This window comes from Procambarus clarkii, chromosome 36, assembly GCF_040958095.1.
Source record: "Procambarus clarkii isolate CNS0578487 chromosome 36, FALCON_Pclarkii_2.0, whole genome shotgun sequence".
Lineage (NCBI taxonomy): Eukaryota > Metazoa > Arthropoda > Malacostraca > Decapoda > Cambaridae > Procambarus > Procambarus clarkii.
Window position 1 is genome coordinate 5,040,402 of NC_091185.1, and position 20,929 is coordinate 5,061,330.

Below are 20,929 nucleotides of genomic sequence, written 5' to 3' on the forward strand. Positions count from 1 at the left end.
TTGCCTTCAGGTGGTCACGGAATTTCCTTCTATAACTTTCGGTGGAAAGTAGGTAGGCGTCTAACACTGCTTGTTTCAGAGTGTAGTAGTCATTCTCAGACGCCAAAGTACTGAGTGTGACTGCAGCTCTACCTGTAAGATGGACTCTGAGAAGTGTTGCCCATTGGTCGACAGGCCAACTGAGTTGATTAGCAAGGGTTTCAAAGGTGGTAAAGAACACATCAACTTCTGCTTCTACAAAGGATGGCATTAACTTACTTGCATGTGATATATTAAAACTGACGGGAAGATTGGCAGTAGCTTGCTGGCGTTGAGCGAGGTGTGAAGTTTCCAACGTGTATTCCCGTTGACGACACTCAAGGGCCAGAGTCGCTTGTTGCTTGTCATGTTCGCGTTGTATTTCCAACTCGCGTTGTTTGGTTTCAAGCTGTAAGCGTTCCCGCTCCTGGAGTGTTTCAAGCTGTACTCGTTCACGTTCACGGAGCATTGCAAACTCACGTTCCTTGAGGGCGATCTCTTCCTTTCGTATGGCAGCTGCTTCCCTTTGCTGTTCGCGGGCTTCCCTTTGCTGCTCACGTTCAATCTTGGCCAGCTCTAGTTTGAGTTTCAGCGTTGCCAAATCAGTTTTATCTGCAATATAGTAAGTTTCATGAGTTTCAGAGTCTATCTTACCTTGCTCTAAATAGTAATCCAGCAACAGGTTGTGTAGGTCATTTTTGTTGGCTTGGTAGGGAACTTCTAGTTGATACTCATGTGCAAGAGTTTGTAGTTCAGTCCTCTTGGCACGACTTAAAGTCCCTATTTCACCTGCTGGATTTGCACGGAAAGTTTGGAGACGAAACATGGTGAAATTAGCAAATAAAGGTACACGAATGTTCAATAATGAAATGTCAGAAACAGGACAACGTGGCAACTGGTACCTATCCTGTGTGATCTTTAACAATTTAACGTTAAGTGAAAGATATTAAATTAAATCAAGGGCGCAGGAAATCTTGTACCCGGTACTCATGTAAGAGAATAAGGGCAAGAAAATCCTACTAACAAATGAAACAAAGTTTCGAAAACAAATGAAACAGTTAAATGCTTCAAAAGTAAAATTGGTAGTCCAAGGATGTAGGCATACCTTGCCAAGTCTCTATAGGACATAAAGCAAGTTTTTCCTACTGAATTTAATATGATACTTACAGAATTAGCGAACTTTTGTGCTCTGAAAAAATAAGCTAATTCCCTACCGTTGTATGTATCATCATCTCTGACTGACGTGTAGGGGTGCGAGGTGTCAACTTGTGACGAGAACTGCTGCTGAGGTCCCAATTCAGCAACTAAAGTTCGAGCTAGAGGAACTATGGCCCTCTTTGTCCTCCTACAGTCAGATTGCAGAAGATTGGGTACTCTTGACCCGGGGCAGACCACAGTACCAGGGTACCAATATGATGATCTGTCAGAATGAGAAATATTCAAGGGACATAGATGGTAAATACGAGTAATAACATGGAGGGAGAGATGACCAATTAAGAGTATGACTGAGGCCTACAGTCACCACGTAATCCAAAGTTGTCTCACCTTCACTATATGTTACTCTCGTAATGCACAATACACCGCACCTTATAAAAAATGAAATTGAATGAAAAATAGTAAAGCTACGTTAACAGAGTTAAATACGCTTACCATAAATTACCACTTGGCACCAGTACCTGAGTGAGGCTCCTAGGACAGGGCCCCCATATAACTTGTGACGGTAACGCGTTGGTGTTCGGCTGTTTAAGGCTAGGGGTATGGCCTCGTCACATAGTTATAAAAAAAATAGAAAAACTGGAACTTCGTCTGTGGTAAGGTAAGGAGAAGACACACAAAACACAAGTAAACTTTAACAATGAAATTTTAATTACGTTAAATAAATCAAAACATGAAAATATGGACAAACAAATATGTATAATAAAATCAATGAATCAAAATAATAAGAATACTTAAATGACACAATGAAAGTTACGTTAAGGCAAAATAATAAGAAGTGCAACACAAAAGTTAAGTGGGAGGTGCTGGAATATTGGCTTAAAGCCACCACCTCTCTCAGTACACGCTAACGTCTAGCTGGGAGGAGTGCTGGCTACGAAAGCACGGAACATTCTGAGGACTGATGTTGGGGCGACCCCAGACATCAGGTAGTATTGGGGGCGAGTGCAGGTGCAGCCAGACCGGCGACCAATCAGCGGAGCCGTAGCGATCAACGGGTAGTTTGGTGGTTGGAGTTCGAACAGGTGGCTGGTTGCATACGTTTCTGCTCACCCTGGCAAGCCTTGCTGGTGCTGGTGTTGTTGTCGTTGTTGGACATTTCTTCCATAGTCTTTTTATATAATTGTGAAGACGTAATTTTGGAGGGAAGAGCAGGCTCAATCTCTTGAAGGAGATTATCGTCACAGTACTCACTTAGTTGAGCTCTGGTTCTTTAGTCCTGCCTCTCAACTGTCGATCAACTGGTGTATAGATTCCTGTACGTATGTATGGTGTATGTGTGTGATTATTGAAACACAAAGTACTGTAGTTTCATTGCTCCTTGATATATCTTATGAAAGAGGAGAGGGGGCGGGATTGGGGAAGTGGGAGAGATGGGGATGGGAAAAGGATAATGGGATCTTGAGAGGTTATCTTGAGATGATTTCGGGGCTTTAGTGTCCCCGCGGCCCGGTCCTCGACCAGGCCTCCACCCCCAGGAAGCAGCCCGTGACAGCTGACGAACTCCCGGGTACCTATTTACTGCTAGCTAACAGGGGCATTCAGGATTAAGAAACTTTGCCCATTTGTTTCTGCCTGGTGCGGGAATCGAACCCGCGCCACAGAATTACGAGTCCTGCGCGCTATCCACCAGGCTACGAGGCCCCGAGTGGAAGGGTGGAAGGGGGGGAGAAAGGTTGATATGGGAGGCTGATGATGAAGGGGGGGAGGGAGGACAAGGGGAAGGGCTGGAGGGGAAAGTGGGAAGGACAAGGTGAGGGGGCAGAGGGTGGGGAAGGTGAAGGGAAGAGGTAGGGTCGTGAGGTAATGGGAAGGAAAAATTGATGGATGGATAGGTGGATAGATAGACGAGTAATGGGTGGATGGATAGATAAATAGATGGGTTGAGTGATGGAAAGATGGATAGATGATAGACAATAAATAGGTGGATGTTTGGATGACTAGATAGATGGAGGAATAGATGAATAGGCAGGTGGATGGATGGATAGATAGGAGAGACAGACCCAGGCAATGCCTGGTACCACCACCTAGTACTGTAGTGTGTGTGTGTGTGTGTGTACACATATACATAAATGTACATACACATGTACATACATATACATGCATGCTTAAAGAATTTTATTCAATATTTAGGTACAGTATTATCATTTTAGGCCATTTAAGTAATTTGTGGACTGCTTTTGAATGTGTATATTGACTTGTGCCTTACAGACCTCTTCCTGAAATGAGATGGACAAAACGCAACAATTCTCAACCGGCGCCACTTCCACAAGATAGAGTTGATTATGAAAACTATGGCAAAACACTTGTAATTCGCTATGTGGATTTTGAAGATCAAGGCAATTATGAATGTGAGGCAAGCAATGGCGTTGGTGTTGCCAAATCCTATTCCATGAATGTTGAAGTGCAAGGTATGTCTTCTGTTACATTCACACATTTACTGGAATATCATTATGATAGACCAAATTGTTATTGTAGTTATTTTAATTTTGTAGTGATTTTTGCTGTTAATAAATTTCTCTGCCATTCTTTTTGCTGTGTATATATACACAATCACACACAGTATATATTTGAGTGTATTCTTTCCTATATTCATATAGGAAAGTGAAACGAAAATTCTGAACGTTTTCATGTTTCAAGGTATTATAAAGGAATACATAGAGAAGAAATGGGTTTGGGGATATAGAACCCCCCTACACCCAAAACACAGGTTCAGAATTCCCAAAGTGGTTGTGTATGTAAAGTTCCATGTAAATGTTGTAATTAGTTCTATATTGGCTAAACAAGTAAACATTTTGACCGAGATAATAAGAGGACAGAAATTTATATACAGTATTGTAGTACAAGGACAGGTAAAAAACCAATGCATTGTTTCTTCAGTTAAGAAATTGTAATCATTAAATTGAGTGGACTAATTCATACCAAATTGTTGATTGTAAATCAATTAGTGAACCAAATATTATTGAATGTTCATTTATAAAAATTACCACAGGCTTGCTGTCCTTGGCAAAAACGTATTATAACATATTTCTCATTTTCCTCATTGTTGTATCCATCCCACATGCTTACACAAGTTACTTGGCTACAAAAAACTTTCTTGCATTTCTTGTACTTTTAAGACATACATACATACGGATGTTTCACTTATGTATGTCAGGTCTAGGAATAGTATAATACTGCATCTCTCTCCTTTTTTAACTCTAATACATTCATTCATTCCTTTCATTATACTAATCACCTCTCCTTCCACACTTATCTACCACTGCCCCTACCATATTTAAAACGTCCTACCTCTTCAAGTATCTCTTACCCCACTTTTATCCTACATTTCATTGTCAAATCATTGCCATGCTGCATTATAGGTGGCACCTACAAGATGCACAAGAGCGACCACCATTTCTCCTCTGAAACACAGTAACATTACCTTTCCTTCTTTGCAATTGCTGTCAAATTCATAATTTTTAGCAGGGCCTCACCTTAGAATACGGCATGTTACACACTTAGTACACACACATTTGTCAGTAAATACAATTTATTATTGATTACTTCATCTTTCTTATTCAGCTATCCCGTACTTTGAAAAGGAGCCAGAGGTAGAAAACAAGGCTGAAGGAGAAACTGCAGTATTTCACTGTGAATCTGCTGGCAAACCTCCTCCAAAGCAATACTGGATTTACAACGGCATGCCTGTTGAGAAGGCACCCCATAATCCTAATCGTATTGTAGAACGCAATAAGATTACCATTTACAACCTGACTAAGGCAGATACTGGAAACTATGGTTGTAACGCTTCAAATGAACATGGATATGTATACAAAGATGTGTATGTCAATGTTCTTGGTAAGTTTACATAATTTATTAATTTATTTCTTGGTAAGTTTACATAATTTATTAATTTATTCTTGTTACGAAATGTATAGAATGACGGCATTATCATGGTAAAAGTCATGGTTTTGACCTTTATTTTTTTCCAACCTGCATAGACTTTGGGTGATTATATATTTTCAAACTCAATTCTAGCCTTAAATGTTACTTTTTTTTTTATTTAATTGCTGTACATCTCTTCTATGTGTACTCTATTACTACTACTGCTATCTCCTGTGTATACACATTGTGACGTGATAACGGGCAGATGGAATGTGGCACAAACTTCTCATTATTTAAAACAACTGCATTGGCTTGATCAGACCACACACTTGAAGGTGAAGGGATGACGTTTCGGTCCGTCCTGGACTATTCTCAAGTAGATTGTGAGAATGGTCCAGGACGGACCGAAATGTTGTCGTCCCTTCACCTTCTAGTGTGTGGTCTGGTCAAACTACTTCAGCCACGTTATTGTGACTCATCGCCTGCAACTGCATGGCCTTTGCTGTGTGAAAATGGCACAGAAGTATTTCTTCACAGGAGGGAAGGAATACTTAAACTAAAAATTATGACAATTTACTCTAATAAGAAGCTAGACATATGGACAAACTTACGTTAACACAAAAATAAGGGAGACGCTGCAAATGTTTACACGTTAACACTACAACCTGTACACGAAGTGTCTGGAGGCGTGCGTCGCGTTGAGGCCGTTATGATACCTGGTTGATGGGGTTCTGGGAGTTCTTCTACTCCCCAAGCCCGGCCCGAGGCCAGGCTCGACTTGTGAGAGTTTGGTCCACCAGGCTGTTGCTTGGAGCGGCCCGCAGGCCCACATACCCACCACAGCCCGGTTGGTCCGGCACTCCTTGGAGGAATAAATCTAGTTTCCTCTTGAAAATGTCCACGGTTATGTTTAATCCCCGAGCAACTGAGAGAGACTGATGCACTGACCAAGGTCACAGTTAGTTATACCCCCGGTAGTGACATCACATCCTTTGTCAAGGTGGGCTAACGAGTCGCCGGCAGCGTAACTGGCAGTTGATAGACCCAACGAGGAACTGGTGGGTTCGGAGCCACACACCTCGTGGTGGATAGTGGGCGTCATGGTGGTGGTGTTGTCTAGACATTCGTTGGCTTCAATGTTATCACAACTCCAGGAACAAAAGATGTATAAAATCATTCTAATTATCAGTTAGCTGATTTAAACATTTCTGCCTTATAGATAAAGATGATTATATCATTAATACCCCAAGGTATGAACCTTTTTACCTACTGATACAACAAGCAATTTGTATCTGTGTCGACTGCAGGTACACAACATAGAAGGGTCAGCCTCTTTTTTTATTATATATGGGCCTACTAGAGTCTCTTGCATAAATGAATGTTGTGGGGTAAACATGCATTAAATTCTTTTAATTTGCAGTACTGTATATCTGAACTACTGTTAAATCATGTACTGTGTTTTTAGCAGTTGTAGAACATTTTATAGTTGATCTTTGATATTTTCACTATTAATTGTGATCTTTATAATACTTCAAGTTGTAGCACAACACTTGCCTTGATTGCCTTGATCTTCACAATTCCCACGCTTGGCAATGAGCATAAACTTTTGGTCACAAAAATACCATGGTGTAGCTTAGATTGATGTTCATTGATTTAAATTTTGTTGTTGTGGTCATATCAGCCCTGAAGTGCTTCATCTAGTTCCTGTATCTTGCATCACTCAGTCTGTCGACAGTTTCAGCAACAGCGTAGTTTTTGAATAGTTAAACTTGCCGGCATAATATGCCACTTACCATGGATGTTCGGATGTATAACTTATTACATGCAATAACTGATTTTTGTGGAGGATATAACCTCTTCAACCTGTATAACAAAGGTCTCTCTATGTGTGGGAATATGCACAACATGCTGTTGCTTCCTTGTATGTCTTCATGAAGCCCTTGCCAAATTATTATTGGCATTGTTTGAGCCATTTAAAAAATACATAATTGATTTTTAATGGAATAGATCATTTCTTACTAAAGGCCCAACCCCACTGCTATTTAAAACCCTTGGCTGAGATATCCAGTCCAGGGTTTCGAATAGTTCTTGTTCTCGAGAAAATAGCACTCCCTGATCTTTGTGTCTGCACGAACTGAATCTGGATACTTTGCCTGTGAATAGAACGTAAGTAGTTTTGTTGGCCAAAATATCCATGTACAGTAAATTACACAAATTTATATGAGCTGTTCTGCTCATATCCATATTTAATTCATATCCAGAGCCTACTTATCACTGTACAGATTCATCCCTTTCATGAAATTAGTACTAGTATAAGTACCAAGTTTAATCCTTGAATGGCTAAGCTATTTAAAAGTTGAGATACATATAGAAAAGCAAAGTATTGGGAACTGATAAGGATCAGTTGTACATATAATGATTTGAGAGTAGGAAGGAAACTATTAGTCATGTAAAGGGTAAATAGTTGTTCATTAGCCATAACTTATGTTAATGTGTTGTGCATGTATTCTTAAAGTATATGTGGGGCTGATAGTATAATACAGATTGGTTATACACTGCACAAAGTATGTGCTCTCTTGATGTATCCTTGACTTTTTTAGATATTTAAAGTGCTGTTTTTAATACACGCTTTCACCTGCAGCCTTGCCTCCCGAGATCCGTGTTCCTCCCAGCGACATCCAGTCCGTCGATGGACAGCAAGTTAACATGACCTGTCGAGTATTTGGTGCACCAAAGCCTCGTATCACTTGGATCAGGGACGAAGTTGAACTGACTGGTGGACGTTTCCAAGTTACAAGTGAAGGAGATCTTGTGATAAAGTTTGTATCATATTTCTGCATCTTTTTCTGTTGATCTTATTGGTATTTGAATCAAGTTTTAATGAATATTTTTTATGTAGATAGGTTTCAGAGTAGATGATGCCAATTACTGTCAAAGTTTTTGTATAAAGGAGGTAGAAATGTTTACTTAAATTTATGGATCTTACTACATCTGTGAAACATACAGCAAAAGCCTTATCAGAACATTAATAGAATTTGTATAATAAAAGTTATTAAACAATTAATATAAGTACAAACAAGCAAAACCAATTTAAGCTGCAAAGCAGATTTATAATGAAGCCATATTCCAAGTAAAGTACATTTGCAAATATTTTTCCACAGAGATGTTTCGTTTACGGATTCCGGAGATTATACTTGTGTTGCGGTGAATAAATTTGGGAAGCAGGAGGAGAGTGGATCGCTTGTAGTGAAGGAACACACGCGTATTACAGATGCACCTCAAGATTATGAAGTTCCTGCTGGTCAAACTGCAACATTCAGGTGTGCTGTTTATTCTATTTTACTACTATTCTACTATTTACTATTTTAGTACTATTTACTACCATTTTACTACTACCACAAAAAGTTTTCCCTTTTCAAAATGTTCTAATTTCATAAATTGCATTATGTTCTCAGCAAATATATATATTCTATAATGGATGATAAATTGTGTGGAATACTAACGAATATACAAATTGGTGTTTTAGAATTCTGTCACTTTTGAAATGATTGTTTTGTATTGTGGAATATTTTAAGTTTTTCATTATTTCGTTGATTATATATATCGATGTTTACTCTGCACAGGTGTAATGCTGTGACTGACAATGATCTGGAGCTTAGTATCGAGTGGCTTACTGATGGCAAGCTTATTGATTTTGAGCAAGAACCACGATTTGTACAGCAGTCTGACTTCTCCCTGAGCATCACCAAGACTACAGAACTGGATTCTGGCGTGTACACTTGTGTTGCTTCAACAGAGTTGGACAAAGTTACAGCTTCAGCCACACTCATTGTTCAGGGTAAGGTGCTTAACTCTAGCTTTGCTAGAGGGCCTGTGATCTTTCTTGTAATTTGATGCAGAATAATAATTCTATTTTTTTTTGTTTTAAGTAGCAATAGCCCAGTCATAAGAGTTGTAACTGATGTAATTTGATATTAATTGCTGTAGGTTTGTGCCTCAACATGTGAAATATCATTCCTGAAGAATAATGCTCTCTGCCTGAGTTTAATCCCTGGATGGAACACACATTGATGGGCTCGTTTGCCTACACTTGATCTCTGTGCACCTAGCAATAAATAGGTATCTGGGAGTTAGTTAACTGTTGTTGGTTGCATCCTAGAAAAGGTCAGTAGTTCTACCTAGTGTGGAGGACCTTGACATATGCCTAAATGTTATTAAAGATTCCTTTCCTCAGCAAAAAGGAACTATAGGGAAAAGATTTTTAATAGAATTAAGAGTTAATAGATTTATAATTGGATTAAGATATCCAATTTTGTGCACATTTAAGCATGGTAACACGAATGAGAAAAGGGTTTTCAAATGGTATGTTTTAATGGGAGATAATAGAAAGCTTAATGTACTTTGCATGTATATATTGAATACATAATACAAATTTCAGAAAATTTAAATGGAAGTTACTTTGGAGTTTAATAGTTGTTAGTCGTACAAAGTTTTAAGTGGCAACCTACCTTGTGGCTACCTTGTGGAGGTTCTGGAGATGAAAGGCCCTGTGCCTTAGTTTCCAACCAGACCTCTTGGTTGGTCATCTTGTATACCAGGCTAAGTACTGTAGCACTTAATTTAGCAATGTAATAAGCTTTTCTATAATTCGTATTCAATGGTAACCGTGTACTCTCGGTAAATGAAATTGGTTTTAAGAAAGTTTGGGTTTACATGTATGCTTTGCATAAAAGTATTCATTCTAGTGGTAGCTTTTAGTGAATATAAACTAATAATTTGTAAAATATTTAATGTTAATGTTTAATTATTGTATTCTGCATGGTTCATTAATTCTTGTTTACAGATAATTTCTTCTTATTAGCAATTAATCATTTCTCTTAACTTTTTATTTCAGTAAATGATTTGTTTGTTCTGTTTACTCCTTAGATGTGCCAAACCCTCCACAATTACTGTTACCGGTGATTTGCAATGATCGTGATGCAAGCGTTGAGTGGCAGCCCATGGGAGACAACAGAGCTCCTATCCTGGGTTATGTTATTCAGTACAACACCAGCTTCACACCTGAAACCTGGGAGAATGCCTTTGATTCTGTCCCTGCCACTAGCACACAGTTTACTGTAAGTTAATTCTGTTGCAGCAACTATAAAAAAAAAATATGAGAAATGAGCATTTTAATTTCCAAATGCCCTATGCTTGATGGGTATATTGTATTTAAATTGCCATTCAAATTCATATCTTTTGAATAAGTAAATTGCATGCTTTTAGATGTCAAAGTTTTTTAACATTGTGATTGAATTTCAGATTAATTTAAGTCCATGGGCAAACTACACCTTTAGGGTAATTGCTCGTAATGCTATTGGACCATCACAGCCATCACAACACTCTGACATGTGTACAACACCTCACGATGTTCCCTACAAAAATCCAGATGGGGTCGAGGGTAAAGGCTCTTCTCCACAGAACTTAGTAATTAAGTGGTCGGTAAGTTATACGAGCTGTTCCCTCTTGTTACTGATATCTTTTGCTATGCAACTTTTTCATTATTTACTATACTGCAATGACTAAAATGTGAAGCAAGATAAAGACTATTTAGAGAAGTTATCTGTGGGATTTATAATCTGTGATTTGTTTCAGTAGTGAAGCATCGAAATGTTAATTTTTCTAAAATATATCTCAAGTTGCCTAACAATTACTTTTCATCCCTCCAGCAAATGCCAGAAATTGAACACAATGGACCAGGATTCAAGTATCGAGTTTATTGGAAGCGTGACGATATTGAGAATTCAAGATGGCAAACGGAAGATGTTGTGGATTGGCAACAGGACCACTACGTCATTCCAAACCAACCCACATTTAAACCATACAGAATCAAAGTGGAAGCTCACAATGAGAGGGGCCAAGCACACGTTGCTGCTCCTGAAATTGTTGGCTGGTCTGGTGAAGATGGTACGTCTCCATTCAAATATTTTCTTTTTTCCTTCTTTATTTTACTAAACCCAGTCATTTTGATTTTCTAAAGTATTTTTTAATTACATACTTTACGGTTACTTTGCATTGGCTGTGAGGATCAAATGTTCCCAAGGCCTGGTCTCTAACCAAACCTCCTAGTTGGTGGTCAGGTCAGCCAGGCTGTTGAATGCGGCTGCTCGCAGCTTAACGTATGTATATCAGCCTGGTTGATCAGATATCCTTTGGAGGTGTTTATCAAATTATTTGAACACAGTGAGAGGTCAGCCATTATTCCCCTTATGTGTAGAGAGACGGTGTTGACATGTTTTTTACCCTAATATTTGAATTGTTGTTAACTTAGACATTGTTGATTCATTAAATTCTTTTGTATGCATGTGCCCAAAATCAATCTGACAAAAGTTTTTGAATCATTGTAATTTTTTTTGGTAATTCTGGATCTGTTTTTCCTTGAATTTGTTTGTATTCTATTGATATTGCCCTTAGGATGTGACAAGTAAACTGCCCACCACTGTATAGTGCAGGCTGCCTCACATTTCCCTTTCTCTAGTTCCTCTACACCAAAAGTATTGTTCAGTTATACTTGTGGGGACTACACCTGCTTGGGACCCAGAAAGCAAACCCATTTACATGTGACTGAAATGTAGTCAAAATAAAGGAACAAGATCTGAAAATTTTCTGGGAACTTTTTGATGCAATAGGTTTATAAGCCTGGCACCAGGTCAAGCTTAACTTTTGGCTGTTGAAGCCACTTGACCCTGGCCTTAGGCTGCGCTCGGGGAGTGGAACAACTCTCGAAACTCTCCCGGTATGTTCCAGGCAAGTGAAGTAGAACTGCTCTCAAAACCCACTCTAGGTATGTAATGCAGGTACAGCTGAAGTACAGTATGCGATGCAAAACTGTAATAGGATTTTGATTATATGACTGCTTTGTAAGATTAGATTATATATCATGGGCTGGTTGAGACCCCAGGTGGATCTGCAATCCTCAAGCTCCCCACTCTCTGTAGAGCGAGTCAGATTCTGGTCGTGGCTTCCCCTGGGCAAGAGTGGATCTAAGAGGCCTGGTGTGATGTGTGATTGGTTACAGTTTGTCTGTACCAGTGCTTAAGCTCTGGAGGTTATCGAGGGCCCACCAGTAAAGAGCGTGTCAGTTCAGTCAATGCTTAATAATCCTTCCCCACTTACCATTTTTGTAAATAATGATAGTTTATTAATTGTTGCTTCAAATTCTCTGTACAGTTCCGACAGAAGCCCCAAGGAATTTGACTCTGGTTGATTTGAGGGATGCAACTACTGCATTGTTGTCTTGGGAACCTGTATCAAATGAATCAATCAGAGGACACTTTAAGGGATACAAGGTAAGTGTGGGAATTTTTTTATCTATCTTTTATCTATCTTTTATATACTAATGGTGCTGGGATAATTTAGAGATAAATATTGTAAATGAATTTCCTGCTTTCAAGACAAAAATGTATTGTCATAATACAACATATTCTTAAATACAAATAATTTTTATTAACTACGTCATTAATGAAACTGGGTTACACTATAATTCTGGAAATGTGGAAAGATTAAGAGTAAGAACTCTATTTTAAATAGCTCTATTTTGTCCATTATCCCACCCCTAGTTACCTGTTTTAGAGTTACCACCCCCCCCAAAGTTCCTACTGCAACACCTCTAGTTCAACACCTTGTAACCTAGGTATTTGATTACCTAGGTGCTACAACCACAAGGCATTGTAACTTAATCAGCTACCCGCAACTCTAGAGAACTCTAAAACTGTTCACTGCCACGAACGTATAAGAGAAACGAAAGGAAAGAAATGAATAAGGAAGTACTGAGTGAGGGTTCGGGATGAGAAGTGGGAGGAGCGGGGAGGGTCGTCAGTTGAAAGGGAAATCGAAAGAGGGAGAGGAGAGAGAGTACAGAGATGAGTAGAGGTAGAGGGGTAAAGGTAGAAGGGTAGATAGGTAGAAGTAGAAAGTGCTGCCACCATCCATTCTAGTCAGTGCATACAAGACAAGGAATGGAACTTGTCTGTATCACAAAATTATCCAAGGGGTTCATGTATCAACTCTAAACATGTACTCATTAAAATCATCAGATCAGTCACTGCAGAGGCTCTATCGCCTCAACTCACAAAGCTCTGGGGAGCAAAGTTAAAGACAATTTAAACAATAAATTCATCAATTACATTTCACATGATAAGTATCATAATTTAAGCAAATCAACTTAATGTTCAAGATTAATATACAAAGTGAGTCATTACACAAGAATTTGAGAACTATTACAGTCATCTGCCCCAAGATAATCGCACAACACTTTATAGTAAACACGACTAAGTCGCCTTAACGTTCAACTCACCGAGGACTGGGCCTAATTTGGATAAAGTGGGGGTGGAGGGGGTTGACAGGCAGAATCCTCACCCAGCTGGACAGCCTGGACTGGCTGCTGTTCACTGCTCTGCTTTGCTCCTGTTGTGCTGTATGCTCTACCTCTCGAATCTACAGTTCCCTGGGTATTTATTGGGAACCTTGTAGCTAACTCTGCCCACAAGTAGATAGGCCCAGGCCTTCTACAAAGCCACACCTAAACGGTGGCTTGTTTGAAGGACACGCCCGGCTATCAGGCTACAATTATCAGATTAGCAGACGCCAGGTCAGATTACACGACCTGACCACGGGTTAGTTTGTCGTCATTAACACATCTAGGTGTGACTTTCTTAATTACAAGAGGCCGACAGACTGTCGCCTTTCAAAATCTTGTCTGTAACTCATGTATTATGTATATACTGTATTAATAATTAAATACAAAACACCTTTATGGTGTTACACTGGAAAATAACTCTTTGGGGCCCCTTCTTTACATGAGGCCCTAAGCACATGCTTATTTTGCTTAATGGTTAATCCAGGGTTGTTCCCAATCCCCCACCCCAGACACCATCCCAATCCCTCACCCCCATCACTCTATTCCCTCCCCTGACACTTCAATCATCTCCCCCCCCCCCTTTCCACCTTCCTCCTTCAACCACTTATTTAATGGCCTCTTACAAGTGAAATAAAAACAGAGACTGTGACTGACTGCCTGACCGAGACTACGTGCCTTACTGAGCTTGTGTAACTGACTGAGAATATCTTCATCTACTGTATAATAGCAACGGCAGGGGAATAGCTGAAGGCATTTATTTATTTTATTTATTTTTATTTATTTATTTATTCCCTCCCTATTCGCATTCCCTCCAATGCGTTATGCGTGGTTTCCTCCGAGGCTATGGGTCCCCCTTCTTCCAGCCAGAGGTGGTACTCCCTTTCCTTTTTTATTTTTATTTATTTATTTATTTATTTATTTATTTATTTATTTATATACAAGAAGGTACATTGGGTTTGTAAGAATACATAGCATAGTATTTACAATCTTGTAAAGCCACTAGTATGCGCAGCGTTTCGGGCAGGTCCTTAATGTAACAGATAATTAATCAACAGATAACAGAATTAACTAACAGATAGGCCAAAAGTGTAATCAATGTATTGGTTTTGCAGATTCAAACATGGACAGAAAATGAGAGCGAGGAGAAGGCCCGAGATATCATCGTAGAAAATAACAATGAGCCCAGCGCTCTTGTGACCTCACTTGTTCCATTCACCAAAAACTTTGTTCGTGTGCTTGTGTTCAATGGTGCTTACGACGGTCCTCCCAGTGAATCCATCAGCTTCGTGACACCAGAAGGAAGTAAGGGGTTTAATAGAATTGAGAGGCTTGCACACTGACCTCAATATGTACCAAGTTCTCATAACGATGTATGAGTGTTCTTACATTAAAATCTTTAATTTGTCGTTTCCCTCATTTCCAATTTGTCGTTTACCTCATTTCGTCTCTTCACCTGTGTATATGCCTTTGTCTTTCACTTCATAGATTTTGTCCTTTTGGGGTTTCAGAGCACACACATTCAAATGCTCCTTTGGAGGATACCTTTCCATCTCAGGATTTGAATAAGAGCTATGGCTCTGTCCCTGAGCCTTCATGCTTCTCAACTTGCAGGGCTCGGGTTCCTGGTGAACTGGAGGAAGTCCTCCAGTTCACCAGGAGGACTATCGCAGGTTTGAACTTGGATGGGTCTCATTTCAGACTCCCGGTTAGCATCAGTTTTACTCCCTAGGGCGACCTTGTTCCTCCTGCTGCTTTGTCGCTGACTAGTGTTGGATCAGCGGCTGATCCAACATCATTGGATTAGCTGCTGATCATTGAAATATCATTTAAATTGATTGTTTTTATTTTAGCATCCTTCAAACATTTACTCTTGGAGTATGGACGATGCATTTTTGCATCATCGGAATGTAAAGCTGCTATGGAGCAATCTCTGCATGTTAGTTTCAGGGAGCCACAGGGGCCACTCCAGACAGAGACATTCTATTACATTCAATGCTGGGTTTTTAGCATAAATCTGCTTCAGATATTTTGATTTTACGATGTTTTTAATTTTCCTCACATCTGATCAACCCATTTATTATTGTGTGGTTGTTTTGCCTTTCCAGTCCATTCTTTGTCTTAATTTCTGAACTTAAATGATTATGTTCATGTTTCTTTTGTCATCCTTCTCTTCTCTTCAATAATTTATTAGATGCATTTTGCTTTAAGATTATTGTATATTAGTCTGATTTATAAAGTATATTTTAAGACAATTTAAGGGTAAATGTTTGCATCACACTCTTCTCTAATGTTTTGTATGGTGTATTACAGAGCCAGGACCAGTGGACTCTCTTGATGCTATACCTATGGGTTCCTCAGCCTTTTTCCTCATCTGGAAGAAGCCAAAGCAACCAAATGGCAATTTGTTGGGTTACGACATACGCTATCAAGAGGTTCATGGCACCAGTACGGGCCAACAATCTACACGTGATCCACCTATAAATGATCCCATGACGACGAGGGCTAAACTTGCTTCGCTGAAGCCGGCAACCAAGTACCGTATTACAATTATGGCTCGCACTGCGGTAAGCATCATAGTTTTGTATCAAGTGTTCGTGCTGGTGTATGTTGGACTTGTTTTATGGTTCTGGATTGTGAGAGCAATAACCATTGATTTTTAACATGTTGTTAAATTGTATATGATATTGTAACTGATATTGTATATGGGGTGCATTATCAAATCTTGTTGTTGGTGACTGTGATTGCTATCTATTTTTTATATTTGAGTGCACTTTTATCCTTCACCTGCACACCTATCTGATGTTGATCTTCCATCCTTGATTAGCAGGAGACTTGCACAACCAAGTAGCTTGGGATACTTCATATGATTCTTATTATGGGAATTACAGTCCAATTACTATAAGATGTAGACCTTGTATACATCTACATTATAGAAGACATTGATGAATTTTTAAGAGAGTTCATGGGAGAGTGTTGAGCATGTGTAAAGTTAGTGGAATAGTATTTAATGTACTGTATAGTATACAGTATTTGGATGTGGAAGATGAGAATTGCAAATTTTAGTTTTTAATGTAGGTGTATGTGACATAAAGGTGCAAAAAATTAATAACTAAAGTATTGTAATAGTGATGGACAGAGATGAAAACATGTATAGAAATTAAGGGAGATGGGGAAAGCAGTTGAAGAAGTTACCAAATGTTTGTTATTGAGCATCAATTTTTCAAGTGTGGATGAGAGTAGAGTAAGTGAGGGAAGGTTAGTAGCTGGTGCAGTGAAAGTCTTGGCTAGGAAGAATTAGGTAGCAGGAGACGCCAGTAGAGGGTAGTGTGTAATATTGTAGTAGTGTCTGCCTGCCTTTCTCTACACATGTTGGTGCAGCATGTGCTTAAAACCAAGTTAGTATAGTAGTAATGAACAATCTGTAAACACGTAGGGAGCCGGTCGGCCGAGCAGACTTGTAAATGATAGGGATCACTTCCAAGTCTTCATCAAAGAATGGATGCTGCTGCCGAGACTCAATGGTAACAAACCAAGAGGAATGATAGGAAACAAGTACCCAAATACACAAGCCTGCAAATGAGCCACAGCTTCGTAAGTAGCGGTGTAGGAGGATGTACTTAAATATGATCGATGTCTACTTTTGACATGCGTCTCACATGCAGGAGAAAGTAATTTTAGACCCAATAAAAGGCATGCTTGAGACAGCAAGAGTGCCCTCCTTGCTCAAAATACACACAGGTGCACTATCTGTGAACTACATGCTACAGACAGAAATCACAATAGCGCGATTCATAAAATGAACAAATCCATAAGGGCCGTGACGAGGATTTGAACTTACGTCCGAGAGGATCTCGGATGCTGCCTTAATCGACTGAGCTTACGACATGGTAAATGACTTGCAACCTGAAGTTCTACTGACCTTACTCGGATCCTGCAGCCTCTCAGAGAGACAAACCAGGGTTTTACACAATTCCCCCCATGCCCCCTCGGGTGCATGGGCGGAATTGTGTAAATATGTAAATAATCGGGTGCATGGTCTGAGAATTAATTTACAAACATTTTAACTCCAAATTTAAAATTGTCGCCCAACATATAACTGAGAAAACATAAAATGCTTGCACATACTTTAAGCATCACTGACTGGGACCTGCCAAGCCCGCCATGTTTACGTTTAGGAATGTGTGGAGGGGAACAAAAGCTTTTATTAATGCACTTTGGTTTTTGCATCTATTCTTTAGACAATTCATTTGTGAACATTTTGGCACTAAATTTATAATTATAACCCATCAAATAACTTAGAAAACAAAATGGTTGTTAAAATTTTTTGCATCGCTGAGTGGCCTGGGAAGCCTGGAACATTTTCAACAGAGAATGTGCAGAAGGAAGCCGGTCGGCTGAGCGGACAGCACGCTGGACTTGTGATCCTGTGGTCCTGAGTTCGATCCCAGGCGCCGGCGAGAAACAATGGGCAGAGTTTTTCACCCTATGCCCCTGTTACCTAGCAGTAAAATAGGTACCTGGGTGTTAGACAGCTGTCACAGGCTGTTTCCTGGGGGTGGAGGCCTGGTCGAGGACCGGGCCGCGGGGACACTAAAAAAAAGCCCCGAAATCATCTCAAGATAACCTCAAGAAGGGTCAGAGAATAATGCAATTGAAATTTGCTGGTGGGGGGGCATAGATTGATGTATTCCCTGGCATAAACAGTGCAACAAAGTTTTCTATGAAAGTTTACAAATGTCACTTATGCACTTGAGTATATCTTGTGCATGGTGCCAAGTGTCAAACTCATCTGGCTAAAAGTTAAAGAGTGAGTGAATGTTTGATGTTTTGTTTCAGACATCAGCTGAGTAGTTCATTTAGTTGTCACAAGCTCATTATACCTGGTTTAGGAAGCAAAAGTGTGCTGCTGTGGGTGCTTGTTTTTTATGATACGGTTCTGTGTGGATGATGTGAATGGATAGGTGTCATTTTGAATATCTTTAATTTTCTTATCAGTTCAGAGAGAATAGTATGACTCCCCAACCCTGTGAAAACAGGAAATGTAATGATGACAATAAATGTGATAGGTGGAAACAAATAGCTATGCAGGTAATTTTATGTAGCTGTTTAATATATAAATCTTTATTTTAGATGGGTTTAGGATCCAGTTACTACATTGAACGAATGACTCGAAGTACTGAAGCAACACCACCTGGAAAACCATCATTCATCTGGCAGCACACTAGAAGTAACATAGGAGCATTAGCCATTAAGATCACCTGGATCCCCAACACAGAGACCAATCCCGGATCGCACTTTTTTGTTAAGTACAAGTAAGTAGTGACGGCATGGGTGGGGTGTAAATAGTTACTCTAGCAATAATAGTGTGAAGTGCTACGAAGAAATGTTTTAAAACCTTAAAGCTCTTGGAAAGAAGAAAGGTAAAGAGCAGTAAGGATTCTGGCAGGAAAGCCAGTGTTAATGTTGTATGTATAAGAATGTTAATGAAGCAAGACTTGTAAGTAGGTGGAGGGAATAGTTTGAAAGTCTGATGGGGGTAGAAGTGATTAAATTAGTAAAAATGTGATACTGATTGGCCTTGATGTGAGAAGGGTAGAGCTATATCAATGAAAGTGGGAAGTGCACCAGGGCAGAAGCAGACACGTAAGAAACCTGCAGATATTGATGAGGGATATGTAGAAATTTTCAAATGTAGTGGGCCCCGAGGCTAACACAGATGATGGATATACAGTTTGTTGGTACTGTATTTTCATCACTTTTGCGGCATGTATATAACCTAATTAGAATCCAAATTAGATTGCTTTAGTTGTCTATCAGTGAATTGGCTTTTGGATGATAACGGTCATCGTGGGTTCTATCTTTAGCTTTGCAATGTACTATACTGTATATTCCGAATTTGAATAATCATTTAATTCTGGCTGTGTATATCATTGCAGGTTGTATGGGGAGAGCATGTTCCAGGAAACAAAGCCAGAATTGTATCAAGATTTCATCATACTGAAAGGTTTGGAGGACGAGAAAACTTACCAGGTGTCAGTGGTGGCTGTAGATGGAATGTTTAACACTGAGTCAGACGTAGAAGAGATAGACACTCACTTGTCTGGTGTAGTAAGTAATCTGTAACTTTCTTCGAAAGTTTATGCAGCTGCTTAGTGATTTATTGCAAGTTTTTAAAGTTATCATGAAATTTGAAAACTAGACATTATTATGTTTTTTCTCTATGTGGTAAACTAAGCACATTGTTTTTTAATTTGTAATGCGTGATTACCAATTTTGTTACCTCTTTAATTTGTCATAAATATTTTTAGTTAGTGGTTTTCCACATTGTTTATGTCACTGACCCGACCCGACAGTTGTCAATGCTGTCACCTAGTGGTGGGAGGTTGTACTAGTTGTGAAATGACACGATTGCTGGGTTTCTCTTCTTATTATTTACTTTTGCCTTGCAGTTGTATGTTTTGTTAGATGTACTTTTCTGGTGGTTATTTGCTCGGGTAGAGTGATCTAGTATTCTCTGCACCAAGGGGACCAGGTTTTGGCCTTTTAGCTATTAACGACTCTTAATAACCCTGGTGCAATGTGATAGTGGGGAACTATCCAAATTATTAGCAACAGTGTGAGCCACATTGGATGCATCAGAAAGGGGCAAATCCACAAGGGCCGTGACGAGGATTCGAACCTGCGTCCGGGAGCATCCCGGACGCAGAAAGAAAGGGGCATTTCAGTACATTCAGTGCTGGGTTTTTAATGGCTTGCCTCTATTTCTGGCTGTGCTGTAAGGTTAGCTTTACCCCCTTCATCCTTCCCTGGTCTCAAATTTCCAGGTGCTTGGAGTTCTTTATGGAAGAGGGCCACAGGTCCCCCTTATTGGCTTTGTGGGTTTGGGTTCTACCGGCTGCTCGGTTTCCCCACAAAGACCTTTCCCATTAGGTCTTTCTTTCCCATTCTTTCCCAGTTTGTTGGCTATGATGATCATCATCTTGCATCAGCTAGCATATCTCTCCAGATTTTCTGGGGTACACTCTTCCATGTTGGCTCCTTGAAAACTTGTGCCTGCATGGTTTGTTTTTAGCTGTATGAATGCTCCTGTTTGTTACAGGGGTGTTTGCCTTTGCTAGGACTGCCAGGTGAGATTTCTTGTTGCCCTGCAGGTCTTTGGTCACTGTTGCCCTCATCAAGATTGTTCACTGGTGTCTTCCCCTTCTTGTGCTCGCCCTCTTCCTGGTCACCTTAGTTCTTTACTGGGGTTCATGGCTCGTGCTTCCTTGGCAGTCCTGAGCCATGTTGCAGATAATCCCAGTGTGCTCACTTCTCAGTTTGGAAGATTGCAGAGGTGTTTTGTTTTACTGTGTTCGTATTTCTTTTAGTTCTGTGGTCTGATTTCCCTCTACCTTCTTTCCTGTGGTTCTTTGTCTTGGTGTGTGTGCGTTG

At 39.7% G+C, this 20,929-nt stretch overlaps 1 protein-coding gene across 4 annotated transcripts in view; it reads left to right on the plus strand.

Moving 5' to 3' along the window:
* The window catches only part of Nrg (Neuroglian), a 175,029-nt gene that overhangs the window by 141,759 nt on the left and 12,341 nt on the right, over positions 1–20,929 (plus strand). For all 4 annotated transcript variants that reach the window (XM_069336502.1, XM_069336501.1, XM_069336503.1 and 1 more), the window contains 13 exons: positions 3,445–3,644; positions 4,798–5,073; positions 7,742–7,919; positions 8,262–8,420; positions 8,724–8,938; positions 10,027–10,217; positions 10,402–10,581; positions 10,809–11,046; positions 12,310–12,428; positions 14,611–14,800; positions 15,809–16,062; positions 18,629–18,810; positions 19,435–19,606. In XM_069336502.1, coding sequence (XP_069192603.1) covers positions 3,445–3,644; positions 4,798–5,073; positions 7,742–7,919; positions 8,262–8,420; positions 8,724–8,938; positions 10,027–10,217; positions 10,402–10,581; positions 10,809–11,046; positions 12,310–12,428; positions 14,611–14,800; positions 15,809–16,062; positions 18,629–18,810; positions 19,435–19,606 — 2,554 coding nt within the window. The remainder of the gene's footprint in view (positions 1–3,444; positions 3,645–4,797; positions 5,074–7,741; positions 7,920–8,261; positions 8,421–8,723; positions 8,939–10,026; positions 10,218–10,401; positions 10,582–10,808; positions 11,047–12,309; positions 12,429–14,610; positions 14,801–15,808; positions 16,063–18,628; positions 18,811–19,434; positions 19,607–20,929) is intronic.